The 22,109-nt window shown below is 42.2% G+C and overlaps 1 protein-coding gene across 1 annotated transcript in view; it reads right to left on the reverse strand.

Moving 5' to 3' along the window:
• The window catches only part of LOC311055799 (coiled-coil domain-containing protein 171-like), a gene marked incomplete at its 5' end in the record, with an annotated part of 39,097 nt that overhangs the window by 3,180 nt on the left and 13,808 nt on the right, over nt 1-22,109 (reverse strand). The window contains 7 exons of the mRNA XM_084072068.1: nt 9,055-9,186; nt 11,311-11,428; nt 11,474-11,589; nt 13,738-14,050; nt 18,462-18,650; nt 20,771-20,938; nt 21,310-21,597. Of these exons, the coding sequence (XP_083928194.1) occupies nt 9,055-9,186; nt 11,311-11,428; nt 11,474-11,589; nt 13,738-14,050; nt 18,462-18,650; nt 20,771-20,938; nt 21,310-21,597 (1,324 nt within the window). The remainder of the gene's footprint in view (nt 1-9,054; nt 9,187-11,310; nt 11,429-11,473; nt 11,590-13,737; nt 14,051-18,461; nt 18,651-20,770; nt 20,939-21,309; nt 21,598-22,109) is intronic.

Raw genomic sequence — 22,109 nt, forward strand, 5'->3', positions numbered from 1 at the left:
TGTAGAACTGCATATTCACTCCCAATTCTCACCTCTTCAGACTCCACCTCAGCCCGTTGCACTTGACCTAGTTTTGACGACCAATGCAGACTAACCCTGGTCATTTATTCTCGTGTTTCTGTTGTTGTTTTTTTACCACAAGGTTAACATGAAATTCAGATAGCATGTTATTTAGACAGATGTTCATAGTTTACCTGATATCCTATAGTTTCAATGTACAGATTATTATTTTGATAGTAGTATATTGTTTAGATTGATTCTAGGTTCTTGGTTTACCTGTGATCCTAGTTTCTGGAGGCACTACACTGTCTCTCTGCATTTGATGTATGTGTTTACCTTGCTTATTTAAGTCTCTCTGGCTAAATGCCTACATTGTACATATGGACAGGACTTAAAGGAATACTCTTCGTAACCAAAACAATTAATGACCAATTCATTCATGTTGCAAATGTTAAATTAATCAATAAAGACACTGCATGGCCCATTTCTCACCTAAAATGTTATCAAAAGCTGTTTTGTTGAACCATAAAAGGTGAAATGGAGATTTTTTCCAGACAAGCTAACCTTAACCCTAACCTCAACCTTAACCTAACAGAAATGAAGCCTAAACCTAACCTTAACCCTAACCTCACAAACACTATGCCTAAACTTAACCCTAACCTCACAGAAACTATGCCTAAACCTAACCTTAATTGACAATTTGGGCAATGTTTGACATTTTTTATGGTATAGTTTGTTGATTATTTATATGCAGTAATGGTCTTTTGTCTTTTCTTTCTTTTCCCCCCCTTCTTTTTTTAGGTATTAAAACCTTTTTAAGGTCTTTAATTCCTTAAATTGTCACTAAACTCTCATCTGGGGACCCCACCCCCCAAATCATGTGGGGACCCCCTTAGGGGACCCCGACTCACAGGTTAAGAACCAATGATCTACTAAACCAGTGATTCCCTGCATTTTCTTTTTCTTTTTTTATCAAGGACCTCCAGTTTGATATGGATTAAGACTACAGACCCCCATTTGATACAATGTTTATCTCTGAGCCCCCCATCTATCTACACTGTGAGACAGTATTCATTTAACTCTGAGAGTGTAAACAATGGAACCAAATGGACCTGTATATAAACCCATAAGGGTCCATTCTAACCCCAGAGAGAAGTTCATGGTTAGAGTTAAGTACAACATAGTTTTTATCACAATCTAGAAATACTCTGCCATTACAAATAAGTCCTGTAGAGCCTATCAGTGATACATTCATGTGTTCATCACTTTGGCAGCTGGTAAAGGTGAGGCTGACTTTAACCCATGAAGACCTGAGACCGATTCTACGAATGCCTTCTAAAGCAGTAGTTCTCACACTTTCAAAAATGTCAAAAAATAGCAAATGTAAAAGCTCAAAGCGCAGCACGAAGTGTCCAGCTTTGAGCTTGTATATTAGTGTAAATAGTGTGCTACTATTTAAACCGTGACAGTTCCAGAAATTGTTTTATCCACTGTCCTGGCTCTTAAGGTGCTAAACAAAAAGAAGTTCTTATTCTTGGGTTATCGACATCTGTCAGTCAAGAGTAGTAGACGTCCGAAGTTGAATTCAAGTCTTACTTTGAAACTGTTATTCACCTCTATTGTTGGGGGGGGGGGGGTTCAGAGCGAGAAAGGGAGATTAAGACACATTTCACCTTATCTGGTATTAAACCACTGACTCATGTTTCAACAGGGTGAATGCTTCTCTCTCCCACGCGGCGCGCCGACACACACACACACACACACACACACACACACACACACACACACACACACACACACACACACACACACACACACACACACACACACACACACACACACACACACACACACACACACACACACACACACACACACACACACACACACACACACACACACACACACACACACGTGATCTCTGAGGATTGAGGAAAAGAAGCCAAACGGCCCTCTACCCGTTTTCCAGACAGTACGCAGTACAATTGCACAGCAGCACTAAGTAGAGTAGAGGTTCGTCCCGAGACCCGTTCTGAAGAAAAACACCACGTTGGCTGACATGATGGATGTAAAGAAGACGACTGTAGCTGCTTCTCCTGATCACTGCTACGATGGACCTGGAGATGTGGCCTGTGATTTCTGTACCCGGAGAAAACAGAAAGCTGTGAAGACGTGTCTTCAGTGTCGGGTCTCTTACTGTGACGCCCACCTCCTGCTTCACTATCGATCCCCCGCCTTACAGGCACACAGGCTGGTCAAAGCCTCCGGCGAGCTTTGGGAGAACATCTGCTCTCGTCACGACGAGGCGAGGAAGCTTTTCTGTCGTACTGATCAGCAGTGTATCTGTTCTCTGTGCTCCATGGAGGAACACAAAGGGCATGATATAATCTCAGCTGCAGCAGAACGGGCTGAGAGACAGAAAAGGTTTGATATGAGCCAGCAGAACCTTCAGCAGAGAATCCAGGAGAGAGAGAAAGACGCAAAGGTGCTTCACGAGGAGATAAAGAACATCAATCACTCGGCTGATAGAGCAGTGGAGTACGCTGACACTGTCTTTAATAAGCTCACCACTTCCACTAAGAGAAGACGATCTGAGGTGAGGGAGCTGATCAGAGACCAGCAGAAACGTGAAGCGAGTCATGCTGAAGAGCAGAGGAAGTGTGTGGAGCAGGAGGTCACTGAACTGGAGGGGAGACATGCTGAGCTGGAGCAGATCTCACACATAGAGGATGACATCCATTTTCTACACCGGTACATCTCCCTCTCACGGATCAGCGAAGCTACACACCCAGTGAGCAGCAATGTCCGTCCTCAGAGATCCTTTGAAGACGTGACTGTGGCGATGTCAAAGATCAGGGACGAACTAGAGGACAGTCTTAGAGAGGCAGGGACAAACGTCTCAGAGGGGGTGAAAAGAGTGGATGTTTTACTGTCAAGGCCGCCAGAAAAAAAACAACTAGAGGACGTATTAAAAATTAAAAAAATGAAGAGGGCATTTGTAGTGATCCTTTTCTTTGTAATTACTTTGACACATCCTCTAAGCAGCAGTGTTCAGCCCCAGTCGACACACGGGGAGCGGTTCTTAGGACACCACAACACAACTCCTGGTTGGCTTGAACCCAAGACCAGAGAAGAGTTCTTACAATATAAAGTTCCAATCACACTGGATCCAAACACAGCAAACTACTATCTGTCTCTGTCTAAAGGGAACAGAAAAGTAACAATGATGACTGAAAAACAATCATATCCTCATCATCCAGAGAGATTCACCACGATGCAGGTTCTGAGTATAGAGGGTCTGACTGGACGCTGTTACTGGGAGGTAGAGTGGAGTGGAAACCTTGTTGACATAGCAGTCTCACACAAGGATATCAGCAGAACAGGATCCCAATATGAAGTTGTCAACGGATTTCGATTTGATCTAAGTATATTTGCATTCAGTGACATAGCCTTGTCTTTACGGTGTGGGCCAGGTGGTTATAGTTTCAACCACAACAAATCTTTAAATATGATCCCAGGTCCTGTGTCCTCCAGAGTAGGAGTGTACCTGGATCACAGTGCAGGTACTCTGTCCTTCTACAGAGTCTCTGACACCATGACTCTCCTCCACAGAGTCCAGGCCACGTTCACCCAGCCCCTCTATGCTGGATTTGGGTTTTGGGCTGGTGAAGGAGACAGTGCTGAGTTGTGTGACTTAGAGTAGATCAAACCCTGGGGGTCGTCTCTCATGACTCCAGAATCATATTCATAATTGTTTTGTTGTTTTAATCTAAAAGGTCAACATTCTCAACATTCAAAAAGTAAACTGTTCTGTTGATGCAAATACTATAACGGTGGCTAGTGGTTCTCAAAGTGGGGTCCAGGGACCCTCAGGGTTCCTTGAGGATTCATTTGGACGCCTATATGTCTGTAACTCTTGAGTTATGTGGCTCCTTGAATTTAAAGTTTGAGAGCCATCAGAAGCCAGTAGTGTTGTTCCTAAGCTTTGTCATTGTCACTCGATTCATATGTTTATCTTGTCTATTGAGAAGATGTAATTGAATCGGCTGTTTTACTTTAAAATAAATACAGTTAATCAGATGAATCACTTCCTGTCAGTTTTAGGGAACATTTGCAGATTTAAGACGGCAATGAAATGTTGCTCAAAAGGCTTCCTGTTTCAAAGGGTTCACTCAAATAATTGCGTTTAACAATTTAATTGTGTTTCTGTCGTTGAACATTGGAACAGTAGATATAAAAATGTAATTTCTGTTTGGCTTTTAGGCTTTGTAAAAGTGCACAGGGCAGATACGACAAATAACTTACATAACTGAATAACTTTATACTTTATATGAATAGTGGAAATAGCCGATCTACAAGCTCAAAACGTGTCAAGATGTGACACGTTTGTGACACGTTTTGGGCTTGTAGATCGGCTATTTCCACAATTTTTGAAAATATATGAACATTTTTCAACATGGAAATGATTATGACGATTATGATGATTATGCCAATTATCTCAATTAATTGCAATTAGTATTTACTATTATGTTCTCCTCTTCATACAATTAATTTCATGCAACAAATGAGGATTATTAATGAGTTTTTTTGTATTATTTTGTCTTGTTATGAAGTAATGATTATTATGTGGGTTTTGATATTCCATGTTAAATAACATTCACTGATGGTGATTATTTTTGTCATGTTCAAACATTATCTGAATAAATTACACATTAATTCACACTCTTTGGCATTAAATGATACATGTGATGAAAATAGTAAACAACAATGATACATTGAATAGTAAACAACAATGGTAATCATGTGTAAATACTATTGTTTGAGTAAATGTTGGTGTATGACTGCATGTGTATTGTGGCTAGAACCAGGTTTAATGTCCTGGCAGAGACAATAACATGAACAATAGTACTAGGCCACAATGCAATGCAACTGAAGTTGTAAACAGAATATTTAGATAGGGGGTGTCCTAGCTTTATTCAAAGGGGGCCATATTGGAAAATATTAACCTATTAAAACCAGGAAGATTTTAGCTATATATTTGAGTGTGTGTGTGAGAGACAAAAAGTAGCAGATCTACAAGCTCATAGCGTGTCACGAAGACGTGCTATGAGCTTGTCGATCTGCTATTTTCGAAAAATCTTGAAAATGTGTGCAAATCCTTTAATACCGTATATCCTCTTTGCTTCGAGGGGGGGGGGGGGGGCTGGAACAAAATATTTAGCGATGGGGGTCCGCGGCCAAATACATATGATTTTGGGGGTCCTTGACATGAAAAGGTTTGAGCACCACTGATATAGCAGCATATGTTTTTTTCATAAAATTGATTTAGAAGATATTTGTAGACTCGGCCTCAGGTCTTAATGGGTTAACATACCTGGGGGCCGACAGTATCTCCTGTCATACAGTACCTTTGGACCATAACAAAATCACATACAAATGCAGCGCACTACATTTGATTTAACTACAGTGCAATTTCAATAGATGTCTGTTGGTAGAGTAGCAAAATGTAAGCCACTTACACAGTATCTCTGCTGGGAACAAGAGAACAACTATTTAGCCTTTTCTCAGGCTTTTCCCCCCACATGCATGAATGCACTGCATTCCAAAAAGTTGTCTTTTGATTACATGGTGCTGTAACCAAATGTAACCAGATGTGAAAAGGTCTTTACAAACATTTTGAATATAATAAAAACTAGAAAAAGTGGTCCTCGGAGCACAGGTCTCCGCCAGGTCAGGTAGGTTATTGTGGCCTCCTGGTGGCGCTATAATAGGCCAATGTGAAATAGGCCTTTCAATGGGACACTGCATTCATGATTTGAGGCATTTTGTTCCAAAAATGTGTTTTGCTAAATTAGACCTGCTGGTGGCGCTATAAAGGCCAATGTGAATGTGAAAAGGGGGGCATTTCTTCCTCTGCCTAGTGGGAATCTGCATGCAAACTTTCACGGAAAGTGCACACTGCATTCATGTTTTGAGGCATTTTGTTTAAAACTGACCAATCCTGCAAACTTTGGAAGCCACTGTAAGTCAAATAGGATGGAATATGAAATATCGGACAGATCCATCAGAATCACATGACTATGGAGATGCAGTGTACCAATTTGCGTGTTTTTTGGACAGAATCTGAAGGAATAATCTCCAAAAATGTATTTTACATAAGTCGGCCTCCTGGTGGCGCTGTAAAAAGCAGATGTGAAAAATGCAGTCCAATGTTTTTCCTTGGCCTCTAGGGAGTGTGCGTGCAAAGTTTCACGCAGATCGGTGCAGTTATAGTTAAAAATGCAAATCGGCCAGTTATAGCACCACCATGAGGCTGATTTGAAAATGTTCAAGTGGCATTTCTTCCTCGGTCTAGTGGGAATGTGCGTGTGCAATTTTATGGAAATGGCAAGCTGCGTTCATGATTGGAGGCAGTTTGTTCAAAACGGACCAATCCTGCAAACTTTGGAAGCCAACCTTAGCCAATGAGGATGCAATATGGGAAATCGGACAGATCCGGGTTGATCACATGACTATAGAGATACTGTGTACCGATTTGCATGACGTTTGGTTAAAAGCTGTAGGTGTAATGGGAAAAAATGGGTTTTGCACAAATCGGCCTCCTGGTGGCGCTATAACAGGCCCATGTGAAAAATGTGGGGCAGAGGTTCTGAATTGGCATCCAGGGAGTGGGTGTGCACAGTTTCGCAGCGACCGGGCCAACGGTGCCGGAGATTAGCAGGTAACACACAAACAGGACACACACACACACACACGGACGGAAGGACGGACGGAGGGTAAAACATACTCTCTCGCCATGCCTTTCGGCCTGGCGGAGACAAAAAGCCTTTCTTTCACACCTTGAGAATTAAACAACACAAGGAACAAGCAGTTCCTGAGAGACAGCCCATATGCCCAGTTTAGCTTCAAAACTCTTAGAAACTTCAATGCATATCATTCGACAATAGCGCCTGAAGTTAGCCGTTCTTTAACACTGCATAGGGAGCGACCATGACCTGGTACCTCCCACATTTACAACATTCTCATTCTACTACTCCCTGACACCATCCATTAAAGGATGTGAATCACTGGTTTCTTTCAAAATTGTCCTGAAAAAACATCAGGAGTCCACAAGGGGAGGTAAATGTAAATCCCCATCGAAAGGAGGTGTCTTACACTACCGTCGTTTTTCCTTTTAATCCTTTGTACATAGTGTTTGTATTTGTTGAAGAAATGTATTATCGTGTACATTTGTATGCTATGTTGATGAATTGAATACAAACACTATGCCTATAACCTTAACCCTAACCTCACAAACACTATTTCTAACCCTAACTAAATGTCTAACTCTAACCCTAACCCTAACTCTACCTAATCCTAACCCTATTTCTAACCCTAACCCTAACCTCACTAACACTATGCCTAACCCTAACCTTAACCCTAATCTCACAAACACTGTTTCTAACCCTAACCTTAACCCTAACCTCACAAACACTATGTCTAACCCTAACCTTAACCCTAACCTCACAAACACTATTTCTAACCCTAACCTTAACCCTAACCTCACAAACACTATTTCTAACCCTAACCTTAACCCTAACCTCACAAACACTATTTCTAACCCTAACCTTAACCCTAACCTCACAAACACTATGCCTTATGGTGCGTTTTAACAGCGGGCAACTCTCGGCGACATCGCCCAAAAAGATAAAGAAAATCCATCTTTCATCGCCCCCCCCGCCCACTTCGCCCAATCGCCGGCTCTCATAGACTTTCATTATATTTTTGGACGATGTCGCCCAGTATTGCCCGCTGTTAAAACGCACCGTAACCCTAACCTTAACCCTAACCTCACAAACACTATTTCTAACCCTAACCTTAACCCTAACCTCACAAACACTATGCCTAACCCTAACCTTAACCCTAACCTCACAAACACTATGTCTAACCCTAACCTTAACCCTAACCTCACAAACACTATTTCTAACCCTAACCTTAACCCTAACCTCACAAACACTATTTCTAACCCTAACCTTAACCCTAACCTCACAAACACTATTTCTAACCCTAACCTTAACCCTAACCTCACAAACACTATTTCTAACCCTAACCTTAACCCTAACCTCACAAACACTATGCCTAACCCTAACCTTAACCCTAACCTCACAAACACTATGCCTAACCCTAACCTCACACACACTATACCTACAATTTTTTTCTAATCAGTCTGTGTGTCAGAGGAGGGCTGTAGACAGTACAGAAACCTACCAGTGACATCATCGATGGGGAATCCAAGCTAATAGAAACTGCAGGCTTTGTGTTCCTGGAAAGTTGCAATGCAATAATAGATCCCATTGTTCTCGGCTTAATAAAAATCTGATTTAAAAAAAAAAATTTTTTTTGGAAAAAAAAAATCTGCCTAACGATGATGTCACTGGTAGACGGATTTCTGGACTGTCCACAGCCCTCATATGAGACACAGACCAAGTAGAAAAAAATGGTACCATTTTATCATGAATATTAGTGAGGACCTATTATATGAAGATATGTTGAAAAGTGGTGAAGTCGTCCTTTAACCCTAACCTCACATAAATTATGCCTAAACCTAACCTCAAAACCCTGTCCACCTGGGCAAAACTCTCCCGAATCCAGGTATACTGTAGGTGACAGCGACACAGCAACAAATTTAGCCTTGTGTGGCCAGACAATATCACACGACACATCTGCCGAGGGCTAAAGTGTGATGCAATTTTGCAAAGGCAGATTCGTCTGGAACCAGGCAGGCTACAACAAATTGTGCTATTTTCACTATAGAGCTTAAGTGGTTAAATATCTATCTATTCGACATTGGAGCATACCCAACTCCTAGCTTATAGATTCGCTATTTTTGTTGTTTTTTAGAAACCTTTTTGAGTAAAAAACAGGGCTTAAATGACAGCGACACCTAGTGTGTGTTTGTGTAGTTACCAGTGTGTGCGTGTGTGTGTGTGTGTGTGTGTGTGTGTGTGTGTGTGTGTGTGTGTGTGTGTGTGTGTGTGTGTGTGTGTGTGTGTGTGTGTGTGTGTGTGTGGTTACCAGTGTGCGTTTGCACCTCCTGCAGTTGTGTCATGGAGGAGAGGATGAGAGAGGAGAAATGTTTAGACCGCAGCCAACGCACAAACCCTGCTCCACCACCTTCCTCCTTTTCTTCATCATCATCATCCTTATCTGGAACACACACACACAAACACATGAACTTACATTTTGAAAACACACTGAAATGTCCTCTACTCTTCTCTCTGGGCGTGTGTACGCGTGTGCGTGCGTGCGTGCGTGTGTAGGGCTGTCAGAATCATAACATGTTACTTGACGATTAATTGCCATACTCACTTGTGTTTTTGCCTTTTTGGCAATAAACATTGGAACATATAAATCAAAATGACATTTCTGTTTAGCTTTGTAAACCACAGCGCAGATGTGACAAATAACTTGCATATACAAAGAAAGACAATGACCGATACCGAAGGCCACAATAGGCCATCAATTATCAATAGCACAACAGCTGGTCTACACACCGGCTTCGAATGCTATCAATGCATTGAATGGGAGATTATCACGTTTTATCAGACCATTGAATGGGCGAGTAGGTGACGAGTAGGTGATACACGGACCTACCCGCGATTTGTCAGACCATTCATTGGGCGTAATCAGGAGCTACTGACCTACTTTGGAGGCGGAGCAGTCCCCACAACAATATTTACGATTCTATGCCTATCGGTACATAACTCCAACGGCGCTGAGTAGGCTCAGGCTCCAGTTCGCCTGAGACTGCGTGCCTCCGTCATGGTCCGAAACCAAAACAACCAAAACCAAAACCGAAACTGAACTATTTAAGTCATCTCCGTTGGTAGGTCAGTATGTCTTGATAACACCCAATGAATGGTCTGATAAATCGCGGGTAGGTAAGTAGGTCGCCTACTTCGCCCATTCAATGGTCTAATAAAAGGTGATAATGTCCCATTCAATGCATTGATAGCATCCGAATCAGGTGATCTACATCTACAAGCTCACAACGCATCACATCGCGCTATTTTTGAATAAGTTTGAAAATCTATGGCCTTTTTTTAGGTAACACTTGCTATGCCATGTCTACATGGCATAGCCAGTGACATTCCCATGTCTATGATGCATTATAAACATACTTATAATGTATTATAATCTGCATTATAACACTGTATAATTATAGTTATAAGAACTCATTAATGCTCATAATGCTTTATAAGAATAATCATCATAAAGAATTATATAATGACTTAAGGTCAATTATTATAATTGTCTCTATAGTCATTTAAAGCAACAAATGACCACTTATAGTGACTTATGACAGTATTATGCATTTTAACAGTGATGACAATGCATTATAAGGTGATTATAAAGCATTACAACATGATTATATTGTCTTACAACTATGATAATTAACATGGGATGCATAGAAAGTGTCATTATAAACTGGTTTATAATGCATTATGATTACATTACGAGTGCTTATAACTGTAATTATGCAGTGATATATGCATATCAGATTGCATTTATACATGACGGTATAAGTCATTATAGCATGCTTTATACAGGGTCCCCACACATTTTTAGCAATGAATTTCCAAAACTTTTCCAAAACTTTTCCAGAATATTTAGCCCAATTTCCAGGCCTATATAACAATCATTCAGCGCAATAATGTGTCTCTTACTCCTATGTACAATGCCCAAAGATAGGCAGTGTAGCAAAATAAATAAATAAAAAACAATAAAAAGTGTTTGGGGGTGGGGCACAGCCGCGAAACCTTGCTCAAATAGAGCCTGCGAGCGAAAATAGGAGGGGTGGACGACGTCGTTGCACAGTTCGTTGTCGCTTGCGGTAGGTCAGGACGGTCTCATTCAAAAACATGTATTTCAATGCGTCACGTCGCATCGCTGGCAGTGCGGATGGGGTGTTACACAGCCTGTTCGGTGAAAAACTACTTATGTTACATATTTCGTGTAATGTTATACATGTTTATGAAAAGGTTTTGTATTCAAAAAAATCAATAGCCAAAAACAATGCATAGCCAAATATTTTTCCAGGACCCTTGATAAATTCCAGGACCTTTGATGAAGTTTGATCAATTCCAAACCTTTTCCAGTACTGGATTATTTTTTTTTAAATTTCAAAATATTTCCAGGAATTTCATGACCGTGGGGACCCTGTTTATATTATAATGTATATTATTATTGTTATAAAGCATTATGACTAATGCGTTCTTATAACTGTGTGTGTGTGTGTGTGTGTGTGTATGTGTGTGTGTGCGTGCCTACCTGTTGTGGGTGTGAGTTCCCTCTTGGCTGCTGTCTGCCCACAGACGCACACACACACCGCCTGCCTCCCACCATCCTCTTCCCCTCCTCTCCTCCCTCCCTCATCCTCTCCTCTCCTCATCCCTCCATCCTCTCCTCCTCCTCCTCTTCCTCTCCTCTCCACACGGAGCGCCACGCTGGAGCTCCTGGCTAACGCTAGCAGCCTGTTAGCCGCCAGCACGGCGCACACCCCCTTCCTCCACCTCCGCAGTCCTCTCCCCGTCCTCTGCTCTCCTCCTGCTAGGGGCGGAACAGTTCATTGAATTAATCATAAGATAATTTAACCCATTTAGACTTGTTTTAACCTCATACCTTTCATTACGGGAACACAACCACAGCATGCAATAGGCTCTATGCACAGCAGCCATATTGTGAAGACATTCACAGGTGTTGCCAATGATACTAATGAAGGCTCTGTTCCATTCTTGGTCAAACAGAGTCAGGGTGCTGATGTTGTGCATGTTGGCTCACTGGAAACACTCTGCTACACCAGTGGGTCTAAAGTTGGGGTCCAGGGACCCTCATGGGCTTCCAAATGCCTCCTTACGGGTGTGTAACTCTGAGAGTGTACAAATGGAACCAAATGGACCCGTAAGGGTCCATTTGGTTCCATTGGTCCATTTGGTTCCAAACATTTTATCTAAATGTACAGCTTGCTAATTCTCGCCTACTACTACTACTACTACTTTTGTATTAGAAACTTTAAATTTCTCTAAATATTATCAGTGCATCAGTGAAGTCATTATTCAGTCCGACTTCACTGTAGCCTATAGTAGCCTTTTCATAAATGATATTCGTACTTAGGCTGTCCTGAAAGTTTATAATATTTAGAGAAATTTAAAGTATTTAAAGTACACTCTCAGAGTTATGGGGGTCGTGGAAACCACTGTGCTACACTAAATGGAACAGAGCCTTCATTAGTATCATTGGTAACACCTGTGAAGGAAGTGATAATATGGCTGCTGTGCATAGAGCCTATTTTAGATGATGCTATGTAAATATATACTAGCCCATACCCGGCAATGTGTGCAGCCAAACTATATGCAGACTTTTGGGTTATGAGCTCGGTATGCATAGGTCATTGACCATTAGCACATGCAGGTGACAGTGAGGTGTGGTGAGTGTGTGATAACCCGGTCATTTACGACCCTAAGTGTGCTAATAACACAGTTATTACGCAGTGTGTGTGCGTCAGTGTGTGTGTGTGTGTGTGCGTGTATAAGCCAAGTCTAGCCAGTGGCTAGAGATCCCATAGCCTGCTGGGCTGTAACCATGACAACAGAACCCATAGCCCAAACGCGAACTGCCTATTCCCATATTCTTTATGCAAGGGGGCGGGGCTGGGAGAGAGTCAGCGCACTGAAGTTAAGGCACAGACTACTGTGTTGTTGACGGACAAGGATGCACGCTTATGAGAAACAACACAAATGAAACATGACAAAACAGTTGCGTGCAGTAGCGCAAGATGAGGATAAAGGAAACATTTTGTCTAAATGTACAGCTTGCTAATTCTCGCCTACTACTACTACTACTACTTTTGTATTAGAAACTTTAAATTTCTCTAAATATTATCAGTGCATCAGTGAAGTCATTATTCAGTCCGACTTCACTGTAGCCTATAGTAGCCTTTTCATAAATGATATTCGTACTTAGGCTGTCCTGAAAGTTTATAATATTTAGAGAAATTTAAAGTTTCAAATACAAAAGTAGTAGTAGTAGGCGAGAATTAGCAAGCTGGACATTTATACTGAATGTTTCCTTTATCCTCATCTTGCACTAATGCACGCAACTGTTTTGCCAGGTTTTATTTTTGTTGTTTCTCATAAGCGTGCATCCGTTGTCCGTCAACAACACAGTAGTCTGTGCCTTGACTTCAGTGCGCTGACTCTCTCCCAGCCCCGCCCCCTTGCATAAAAAATATGGGAATAGGCAGTTTGCTAATAAACATCTTAAATTTCGGGAAAGTGAAAAACGTGCCACGTGTGCAAATGCTAATGGTCAATGCCCGTATGCACGTTCAGATCAATTAGTCAACCCACTGAGCTGAAACATGCAGAACCTCTGCTAGAGGCTGAGAAATGTTTTTTTTTATAGTGAACATTGACAATTCTGTAAAGTTGTTCATATCTGCCCTGTGCAATTTTTAATTACGGCGCCTAAAAGGCCTCATAGTGCTCCAATGTTCAACGCCAAACACGCAATTAAAATAGTTAATTGCAATTATTTGAGTGACAGTTAATCGTCAATTTAAATTTGTAATCGTGACAGCCCTATTAGTGAGGCCCTTTTTTTATTACACAAACAGCATGCCTCTCCATTATTCAATGAATCGAAAAAGCAATCAGTAGCATAACCGCTAATTAACATAATGAATAGTTGCAGCCATACTTCCTGTGTCTCCCCCCGTCTCCTCCTCTCCACCCAGGGCCTCCACCAGTCTCCTGACCTCCGTCTCCACTCCCTCTCTCTCCTCCAGGAGGCGATAGAACAGGGTGCGCTGTGCGGAGAGGGCGCCCGCGCGTCGGTAGGTGTGCACAAGCGCGCCGGCCAGGAGCGCGCACGTGGCGAGGAGCGTGGCGCGTGCCCCTCGGCTCCGGGTCAGGAGACCCCGCAGGCGCGCGAGGTCGGAGGTCGTGGCGGAACGCTCGCGCTCCACAGAGGAGACGCGCAGGCGGAGAGACTCCACCTGAGAGTGATACAGCTGAGAGAGAGACACAGAGAGAGAGAGAGAGAGAGAGAGAGAGAGAGAGAGAGAGAGAGAGAGAGAGAGAGAGAGAGAGAGAGAGTTGTGTATGTAAGATGATTGTCACCTGCTGTGCACATGCCAGCTGTGTCCCATGTCTTTTTCTGATTGAGGTTTTCTAATCAAGCTTCCAATGTCATTTATGATGTCATCATTTTTATTAAAAGAAAAAATGTTAATAAAATCCCTGATTTGAATAATAAACTGATTAATCAGATTACATTTTTTTTATTTTTTTTATTTTTATTAATGTATATATAATAATATGCAATGTTTATCTACAACTGTGCAGAAAAACTCCATTGCATGTTGAAATGTGTATTTCATCAATCTAAATCTTTCTAAATTTCTCAAACTTTTTCTCATCAAGGACCCCCAAATTGATAAATATTTGTCCGCGAACCCCCATCTGAAAATATGTTGTGCAGGAGCAAAGGTGTGTGTAAAAATGTGCACCAATGTTCAAGATTTTTGATAGATAGCAGATCTACAAGCTCAGAGCGCGACACTCGGTGCCGTGCTATGAGCTTGTAGAGTATAAAAGGTTAAATAGTGAGGGAGGTTAACAAAAAAATGTGGACACGGCTGACAAAAGCGCCAAATTTTTTCTACATGCTCTCCATCACCATAAGTTTCAGTTTGGAAGGGGAGCCACGTCATCAAGATGGCAGAAGGCGGCCATCTTGGGTTTCAAAGATGTCCACCATGTAATATCTATAAGTGCCAATATCTCGGCTTCAAAGCCACTTAGAAGGTCAATCTTGGTGTCAAAATATACATTTTCTGGGTCAAGGAACGCAATAAAGCGATTGAGAATACCACTAGATGTTTATTTGTGCCAAGATCAAATAAATATGGTAATTCTAGCAAAATATTTACATAATTTTCAACTCGGTTAGCAGTCAGACACATGGAGCATGAAGTGAATTGACATTCAAATTATCTGTGACATTGACAACTGCAAAGATCTGTGCAATTCCAGTGTGCCTTCTTGCATGAGCACCGTGCACCACAACCACGTTTACAACCGCACTTGACCAGTTCATTGCAGGCTTTTGACGCCATCGGTAGAATGCTCCACACAGGAAGCCAGACCTGGTTGTTGTCATCCAATGTCCATCCCCATCCTTCTGGACTGGGTGTCGGCTGCTGGGCCAGTTCAGACGTGGCCCAGATCCCAGACTGGTAGGCAACTCTCTTCACGTGTTGCAACAGTGAATCTTGCGTTGGTGGAATGTGTTCCATCGTTTTGTTCTTCTGGCAGAACAACTCTCGCCGTGCTTCATTGACAGATTCCAAATCACTTGTCTTATCATACATGATGACTGTGAAACGCTCAAGAAGCTGAAAGTGTTGGGCATCTATGGTCACTGAAGTGTATGGATTTTCTGCCATGTAGTTGAAGGCCTGGGTGACCTCAGGGTAGGACTTCCACGCCACCCATGCTGACTTCTTCCCTTTCCCGCAGAATGCTGATGTTGTGTCACAGCCTGTGTAACAGTGGAAGATGGGAAGTGCTGTGGACTTGTCTTTGCCCAGAGCATGGCAGATGGTGTTTATATGAACATAGGTGTAGTTCTTGCCAGTGCCAAAAGCAACCCAGATGTCTGCAGCTGGATACTTGGTGAGCAGGGCATGGAACTTGCCGATGAGGATAACGACAACATCCGTATCCACAGTGCGTATCAAGCAGGTAGAACAGCCATGTTCCAGGGCATCAAGCAGGTGAATCACTATCCTGGTGTCGGCGTCTTCGTGGTTACATGGCAGCATGGAGTGGCTGGTGTCTGTGCCGACCACTGTGATGCCAGATGTGATGAAGACCAGCTTGCCCTCTGGCCAGGCGGTGGATGCAATCTTCCCAGAGAGAAAGGTAAAGAGTTCCTGCTTGTTTATAGGATCACGCAGGAAATCTGGCCAATTCCCCGGCAGCTTGTTCTGACCAGCCACCTTCCGTCGTATCCCTTTGCCTCGCTTCTCCCTTGTTGACTCTTTTATGCTGCTGGTGATGTAAGTATCCCAGACCACATCAACTCTTTTGGAGATCTCCAGGTGTTTCATGATGTGGGGAACAAAGACACAACTGGCATATTCGTCAAATGTGGTAATGTTGGTAGTGGACAGGAAGTGCACCACAGCAGCTCCATCGAGTACTTTGACATCAAACGTAGCTGGAGGTTCTTCTTGTGTCTTCTGTGTCAGAATATTTAGCAGATCTGACTTCTTTCCCAGACGTAGTTTCCCTCTGTCAGATAGAGAGGGAGGGTATGGGTGGTTTTCATGTTTAAAGAAGGTGCTCATGTTCCCCTCTCTGTGTTGCATGGCTATATATACACACACACACACACACACACACACACACACACACACACACACACACACACACACACACACACACACACACACACACACACACACACACACACACACACACACACACACACACACACACACACACACACACACACACACACACACACACACACACACACACTGAGACTGAGATGTTGTGCATAATCTAGCCGAAGCATGCATAATTGTGTACATATATTGCCAGAATTGACCAAATTATCTAATATTGGCTGAATTAGTCACTTATTGATATTCCCTATAGTTTTATTGCATTCGTTGTCCCAGAAAATGTATATTTTGACACCAAAATTGACCTTCTAAGTGGCTTGGAAGCTGAGATATTGGCTTTTATAGATATTGCATGATGGCCATCTTTGTAATCCAAGATGGCCGCCTTCTGCCATCTTGATGGTGTGGCTCCCCTTCCAAAATGAAACGTATGGTGATGGAGAACATGTAAAAAAAAAATGGCGCTTTTGTCAGCCGTGTCCACATTTTTCAAAAAACTGGCCTTAAGCTGCCTAGCTAAAAGTGGTTAAAATGATTGTGATGCTATGTTCAACTACTTAGCTGGAGATCCCCTGGAACCCCCCCCCCCCCCCCCCCCACAAGAACCCCTGGGAGTCCCCACTTTGAAAACCACAGATCTAAATCACGCAAAGGAATCAAACTTGAATCATGCGGATCTCGGGATCCACATAAGAACGGAATTGCTCCAATGTGGATCTCTTACCAGCCTGTGAAAATAGTCATCTATTATGTCAGTTGTCTATGACTTGTGTCTATTAGTCCATATTTGGCCGAGGTTTCAATGCAATCAGAGCTCCGATAACCTCCATCATGAAATTAAAGTTAATGCATACGATCGATCTCCCGAAAAAACTGAATTTCTGCGTCTTTCTCAGACCCGCGGGCCGACAGATACAGTATAGTTTGTTTTGTTTTTAGCAGTGCCAACCGCTCTACATTTGACTCTGTCCGTGTGAGTGTCCGTCCGTCCGTCCGTCCGTCCGTCCGTCCGTCCGTATGTTGTGTCCGTCCGTATGTTTGAACACGGCAAGGTAGCAACACATGCGCCACTTCAACACACACACACACACACACACACACACACACACACAGCCAATACTGCACATATGCGCACACACGAACACACACACACTTGACGTCCGTATGAGCACGGCGTATGAGCACGGCATTTAAACAGCTATAACTCCAGTTCGCAGCATGCTACGGAGTACAAATTTTGTACATGGACTAAAACCACCAATAGGGACGAACTGAAATTCATTAAGCCCCACCCCCTCTGTCTTCCTATTGGCTGGGCTTTAAACAGCCCTACGCCCAGTTTGCAGCATGCCACCAAGTCCAAATTTGGTATGTGGACTTAGACCACCAATAGGGACGAACCGCTTCGAACCGCTTCCTTCACACAGGGTGTGATTTTTTGTTTCTAGTGACATTCTGCACCGCACACCTCGGGGTCATATGAGACACAAGTTTTAGACCCAACGGTCGGACACTTTCCGAGTTACGGCCGGCACAGATTTCTGCGTGACAGTCACACAGAGATTCTGTGAATTATAGTAAAGTCTATCGTCTCTGTCGGGTGGAAACCTCATATGTCCCAAACAGTTACTTTTCAGGATTCAAATTTAAAAACAGCAGAAGTAGCAAATCTACAAGCTCAAAATGCACTCTTTGCGCCGCGTTTCGAGCTTGTAGATCTGCTACTTTTGACGCTTTTTTTGTGACGCTGTAGTATGATCAAGTAGGGCGTTAATTTCCGAAAAAAAACACAAAAAGATAATATGTGGATCTTTATTATATAAAAGAAACTGTGAAAAAAGTGTTGTGGTGGTACTTGTGTGTCGTAGTAGCAGTGTGCGTACAACGTTTGGCACCGATAGGTCCAGTGCTGATTAGCTGTGTGTGTGTGTGTGTGTGTGTGTGTGTGTGTGTGTGTGTGTGTGAGTGTGAGTGTGAGTGTGTGTGTGTGTGTGTGTGTGTGTGTTACCTGTGCTTTGTTGTGTAGTTGTGTGACAGTGTGCGTGTGCTGCTGGTCCATCTCTTTCCTGTGCGTGTCCCAGGCCTGCTCCCTGTGTCGCACGCTCTCCTCCAGACGAGACAACACGCACTGCTGACTCCTCTGCAGCTCACGCACACACACACTCTTACTGTCACACACACTCTGCAGCTGCACCATCTACAGAGACAGAGACAGAGAGAGAGAGAGAGAGAGAGAGAGACAGAGACAGAGAGAGAGAGAGAGAGAGAGAGAGACAGAGACAGAGAGAGAGAGAGAGAGAGAGAGACAGAGACAGAGAGAGAGAGAGAGAGAGAGAGAGAGAGAGAGAGAGAGAGAGAGAGAGAGAGAGAGAGAGACAGAGCAAGAGAGAAAAGATGAATGTTAAAGAATTTCATATAATCACAGTTTTTTTTATGAACAGTTTGGAACTATGGATAGGCAATGTGGATTTGATCACAATTTCAAATTTCATCAATTTATCATTTTCATCATGCAAACACATTTGCGTTTGTTAAAATAAGTTTTAAAACGTTCTAAATTCTCATACTAAGTGAGAGGGTCTTGAGTGGCTCATTGTCGGTATTCGCGCGAGAACGAGGGAGTCTAACCAGTGTTGATTTCGTCGACTAAGACTATGTAAAAAATAATTTGTTGACTACCTTTTTTCACTAACGAAAACTAAATAAAACCGAAATAAAAACAAAGCTATAGACCACCGAAGTCCTGACGTCACTCGTTCATCGCCTGGTTCGTAAGGTACTTTCTCTATGGAGAATAACATTGGGTCATCTTAGAATCGTCTCATATAAGTGTGGTCCAAAAATAAACAAACTGTCTCGGCGATATTGTCAGGGAGGAGGTTCTGTACCGTTTATGATAGTCAGTCACTTATATTTGATACAGTCTGTTTCAGGCAAAAATGTAACTAATTCGGCGGAAGTAACATTATCGTTTTCTCACCGTCAGTTGATGCTTCATATCCATACGAGTCAAACCGCCGGGGTCATTTGTTTATTTTTGGAACACAGTTCTTATTTGACGCGATAATAAATATGTCTATGGGGATTCAGAATGGGGGTGGAAAACTGCGAACCAGGTAGACAAACAAAGGATGTGTAAATTACGTCAGACTTCGGTGGTCTATGATGACGAAGACTTAATATATTGACAATTTTGTCAACAAATTAAACTAGATTAAAATGTTACTGAGGGACTAGTGGAAGTCATTTTATGCTTTGTTGCGCTCGACGCCATCAAGGCACCGCCAAAACACATTTTAGTAGACTAAATCAACTGTAGATTTAGTTAACTAATTCTTATGATATTTAGACTAAACTAGACTAACAGTAAAACATTTCAGATGACTAAAATATGACTAAAACTAATGGAATTTGATTCAAAAGACTATGACTAAAACTGAATCAAAAGTTCCAATTCCAATTGTGTGTTCCATTTTATTTTGTGTCATCACTTCCTATTCCACTTATTTATCCTGTATGAGCTCTCTTTGATTGGATCAAATTGATATCCTGACCTGAAAATTTATTTTTGAACTGATCTGAACAAACACTTCATAGAAATGATTACTGTCAGAATATAGAGCTATTTAGATTAACATTTATTTTAACAAAAATATATCACTTACACATTGTTTTAAAATGCTGTTTTTAATGTTGCTGCTTTTATACTGTTGTTTTTTAATTGCACAGTTTTAGTTTTGTTGTGTTTAGCTGTATTTTATTTATTCTGCCATGACCAAGACCTAGGTAACACATTTTGTTCTATAATGGAATGTCAATAGAGCTCCTTGAACTCTGGTTAATGGTAAAATTAGATATTTTTCTGACCCAAAGAGTTCAGATATAATCATAATCACACTCATACAGTGAAATCCTCAGTGTTCATTTATCCATTAGTTAGTTAAAGGTAGGTTAAGTGATTTACTTTGGTTAAAATAAGTGTTAAATAGCTCTATATTCTGATAGTAATCATTGCTATAGAGTGTTTGTTCAGTAACAGGAGTCTCCCATGTCTCTCCAGCTCTTTAATAAACAGAAAATGCATTTTCAGTGCTCTCTCCTGATTGGCTTACATTTTGTCACCTACCTGAACATGTACTATAGGCCTATTCTGTTTAGTAAAGAGCTGGAGAGACCCCTGTGACCGAACAAACGCTCTGTAGCAATGATTACTATCAGAATATAGAACTTTTTTTAACAAAAACAAATATTTTACCCAAAAGATATCACGTAGCCTACCTTTAAATGAACACTGAGGAGTGTACAGTGTAAACTCACTGTGTCATTGGCTCTGCTGAGGTCAGATGTCAGGGTGTTGACCTGTTCTACGATGACGTTACACAGCTCCGAGCACGAGAAGTTACCCAGCATGCACTGGGAGGCGTCCAGCAGTACACAGCCCGCCACCAGACGCTGGTACAGAGAGTACAGGAACGACACACGCTCCTACACACACACACACACATACACACACACACACACACACACACACACATGTTTAGTTCTTCAGTATTTAAGCGGTTGGGATAAAGTTCCTCTCCACCACCCAGGATTTCCGCTAGGCAACTTTGGGGCTGGCCCCCTTGGCCGACAGGCCATAGTATAATTAACGTCATGCATGTTTGCAGATACAATGCAGACACATGCATTTTGATACCAATACTTTTGTACTTTTACTCAAGTACATTTTGAATTCCGGACTTTTACTTGTAACAGAGTATTTCATTTTCGTCTTTTCATTACAGTATTGATCCTTTTACTTAAGTAAAGAATTTGAGTACTTTTTCCACCACTGATACAGATAAACCTGTGGGTACCTTGGATTCTTTCTGGAAGACTTCTGTGACACGTTGGAGCTCCGCCTTGCCCTCCTCCCTCTCTCTCTCCCGCTCCTCCCTTTCTCTCTCCCTCTGTTCGCTCTCTCTCTCCCTCTCCTCCCTGTCTCTCCTTCTCTCCTCCTCCCTGCCCTGTCGCTCTGTCTCCAGGGTGAGCTGGGCGCTCTCCACTTCCACCCGGAGCCTGTGTGTCAGCGCCGACGAATCAGAGCTCTCCTGGCGTAGGTGCGTCACTTCCTCCCTCGTGTTGGCCAATAGCAGGTCAGACTCCTGGGGACATGTGACAGATGAGTCCAACGAGTGGGAGGAGTCACAAGGACAAGTCCTGTAAAGTCACTTTAGCAGTCACTTGATGCTTAGCTGTATGTTGACGTTTTCCCTCCCTTGTTCCATTGGAGCCAATCAGTTTGTTTTTAATCACATTTATAACCCATTAATAAACTTAGTTTTTCTTATTTTTTTATAAAAGTAGGAGCTCCAAATGTACAACTTGTTGTGAGCTTGTAGATCTGATATTTTTGCTCTTTGCTGTACGACAAAGTTTGGAATCATTTATGTATTTTTTGGGGGTCATTTTCTTTTTTTCATGTAAAGAATTTTGTTAAAAACGCTGAGGTTTTTCCTGAATTCTGGGAATGTCAGCAATTTGGGGATTTTTGTTCTTTTATACTTCTTTAAAAGACAAGGTTAAGTTATACAGAAATAAAGAAAAACATGGATCGGTGGTAGAAAAGTTCTACAAAGACTCGATCCAGTGGACTGGGCGGCTCAAACTGTGACAC

This window comes from Gymnoscopelus microlampas, assembly GCF_963454915.1.
Source record: "Gymnoscopelus microlampas genome assembly, chromosome: 11".
Classification (NCBI taxonomy): domain Eukaryota; kingdom Metazoa; phylum Chordata; class Actinopteri; order Myctophiformes; family Myctophidae; genus Gymnoscopelus; species Gymnoscopelus microlampas.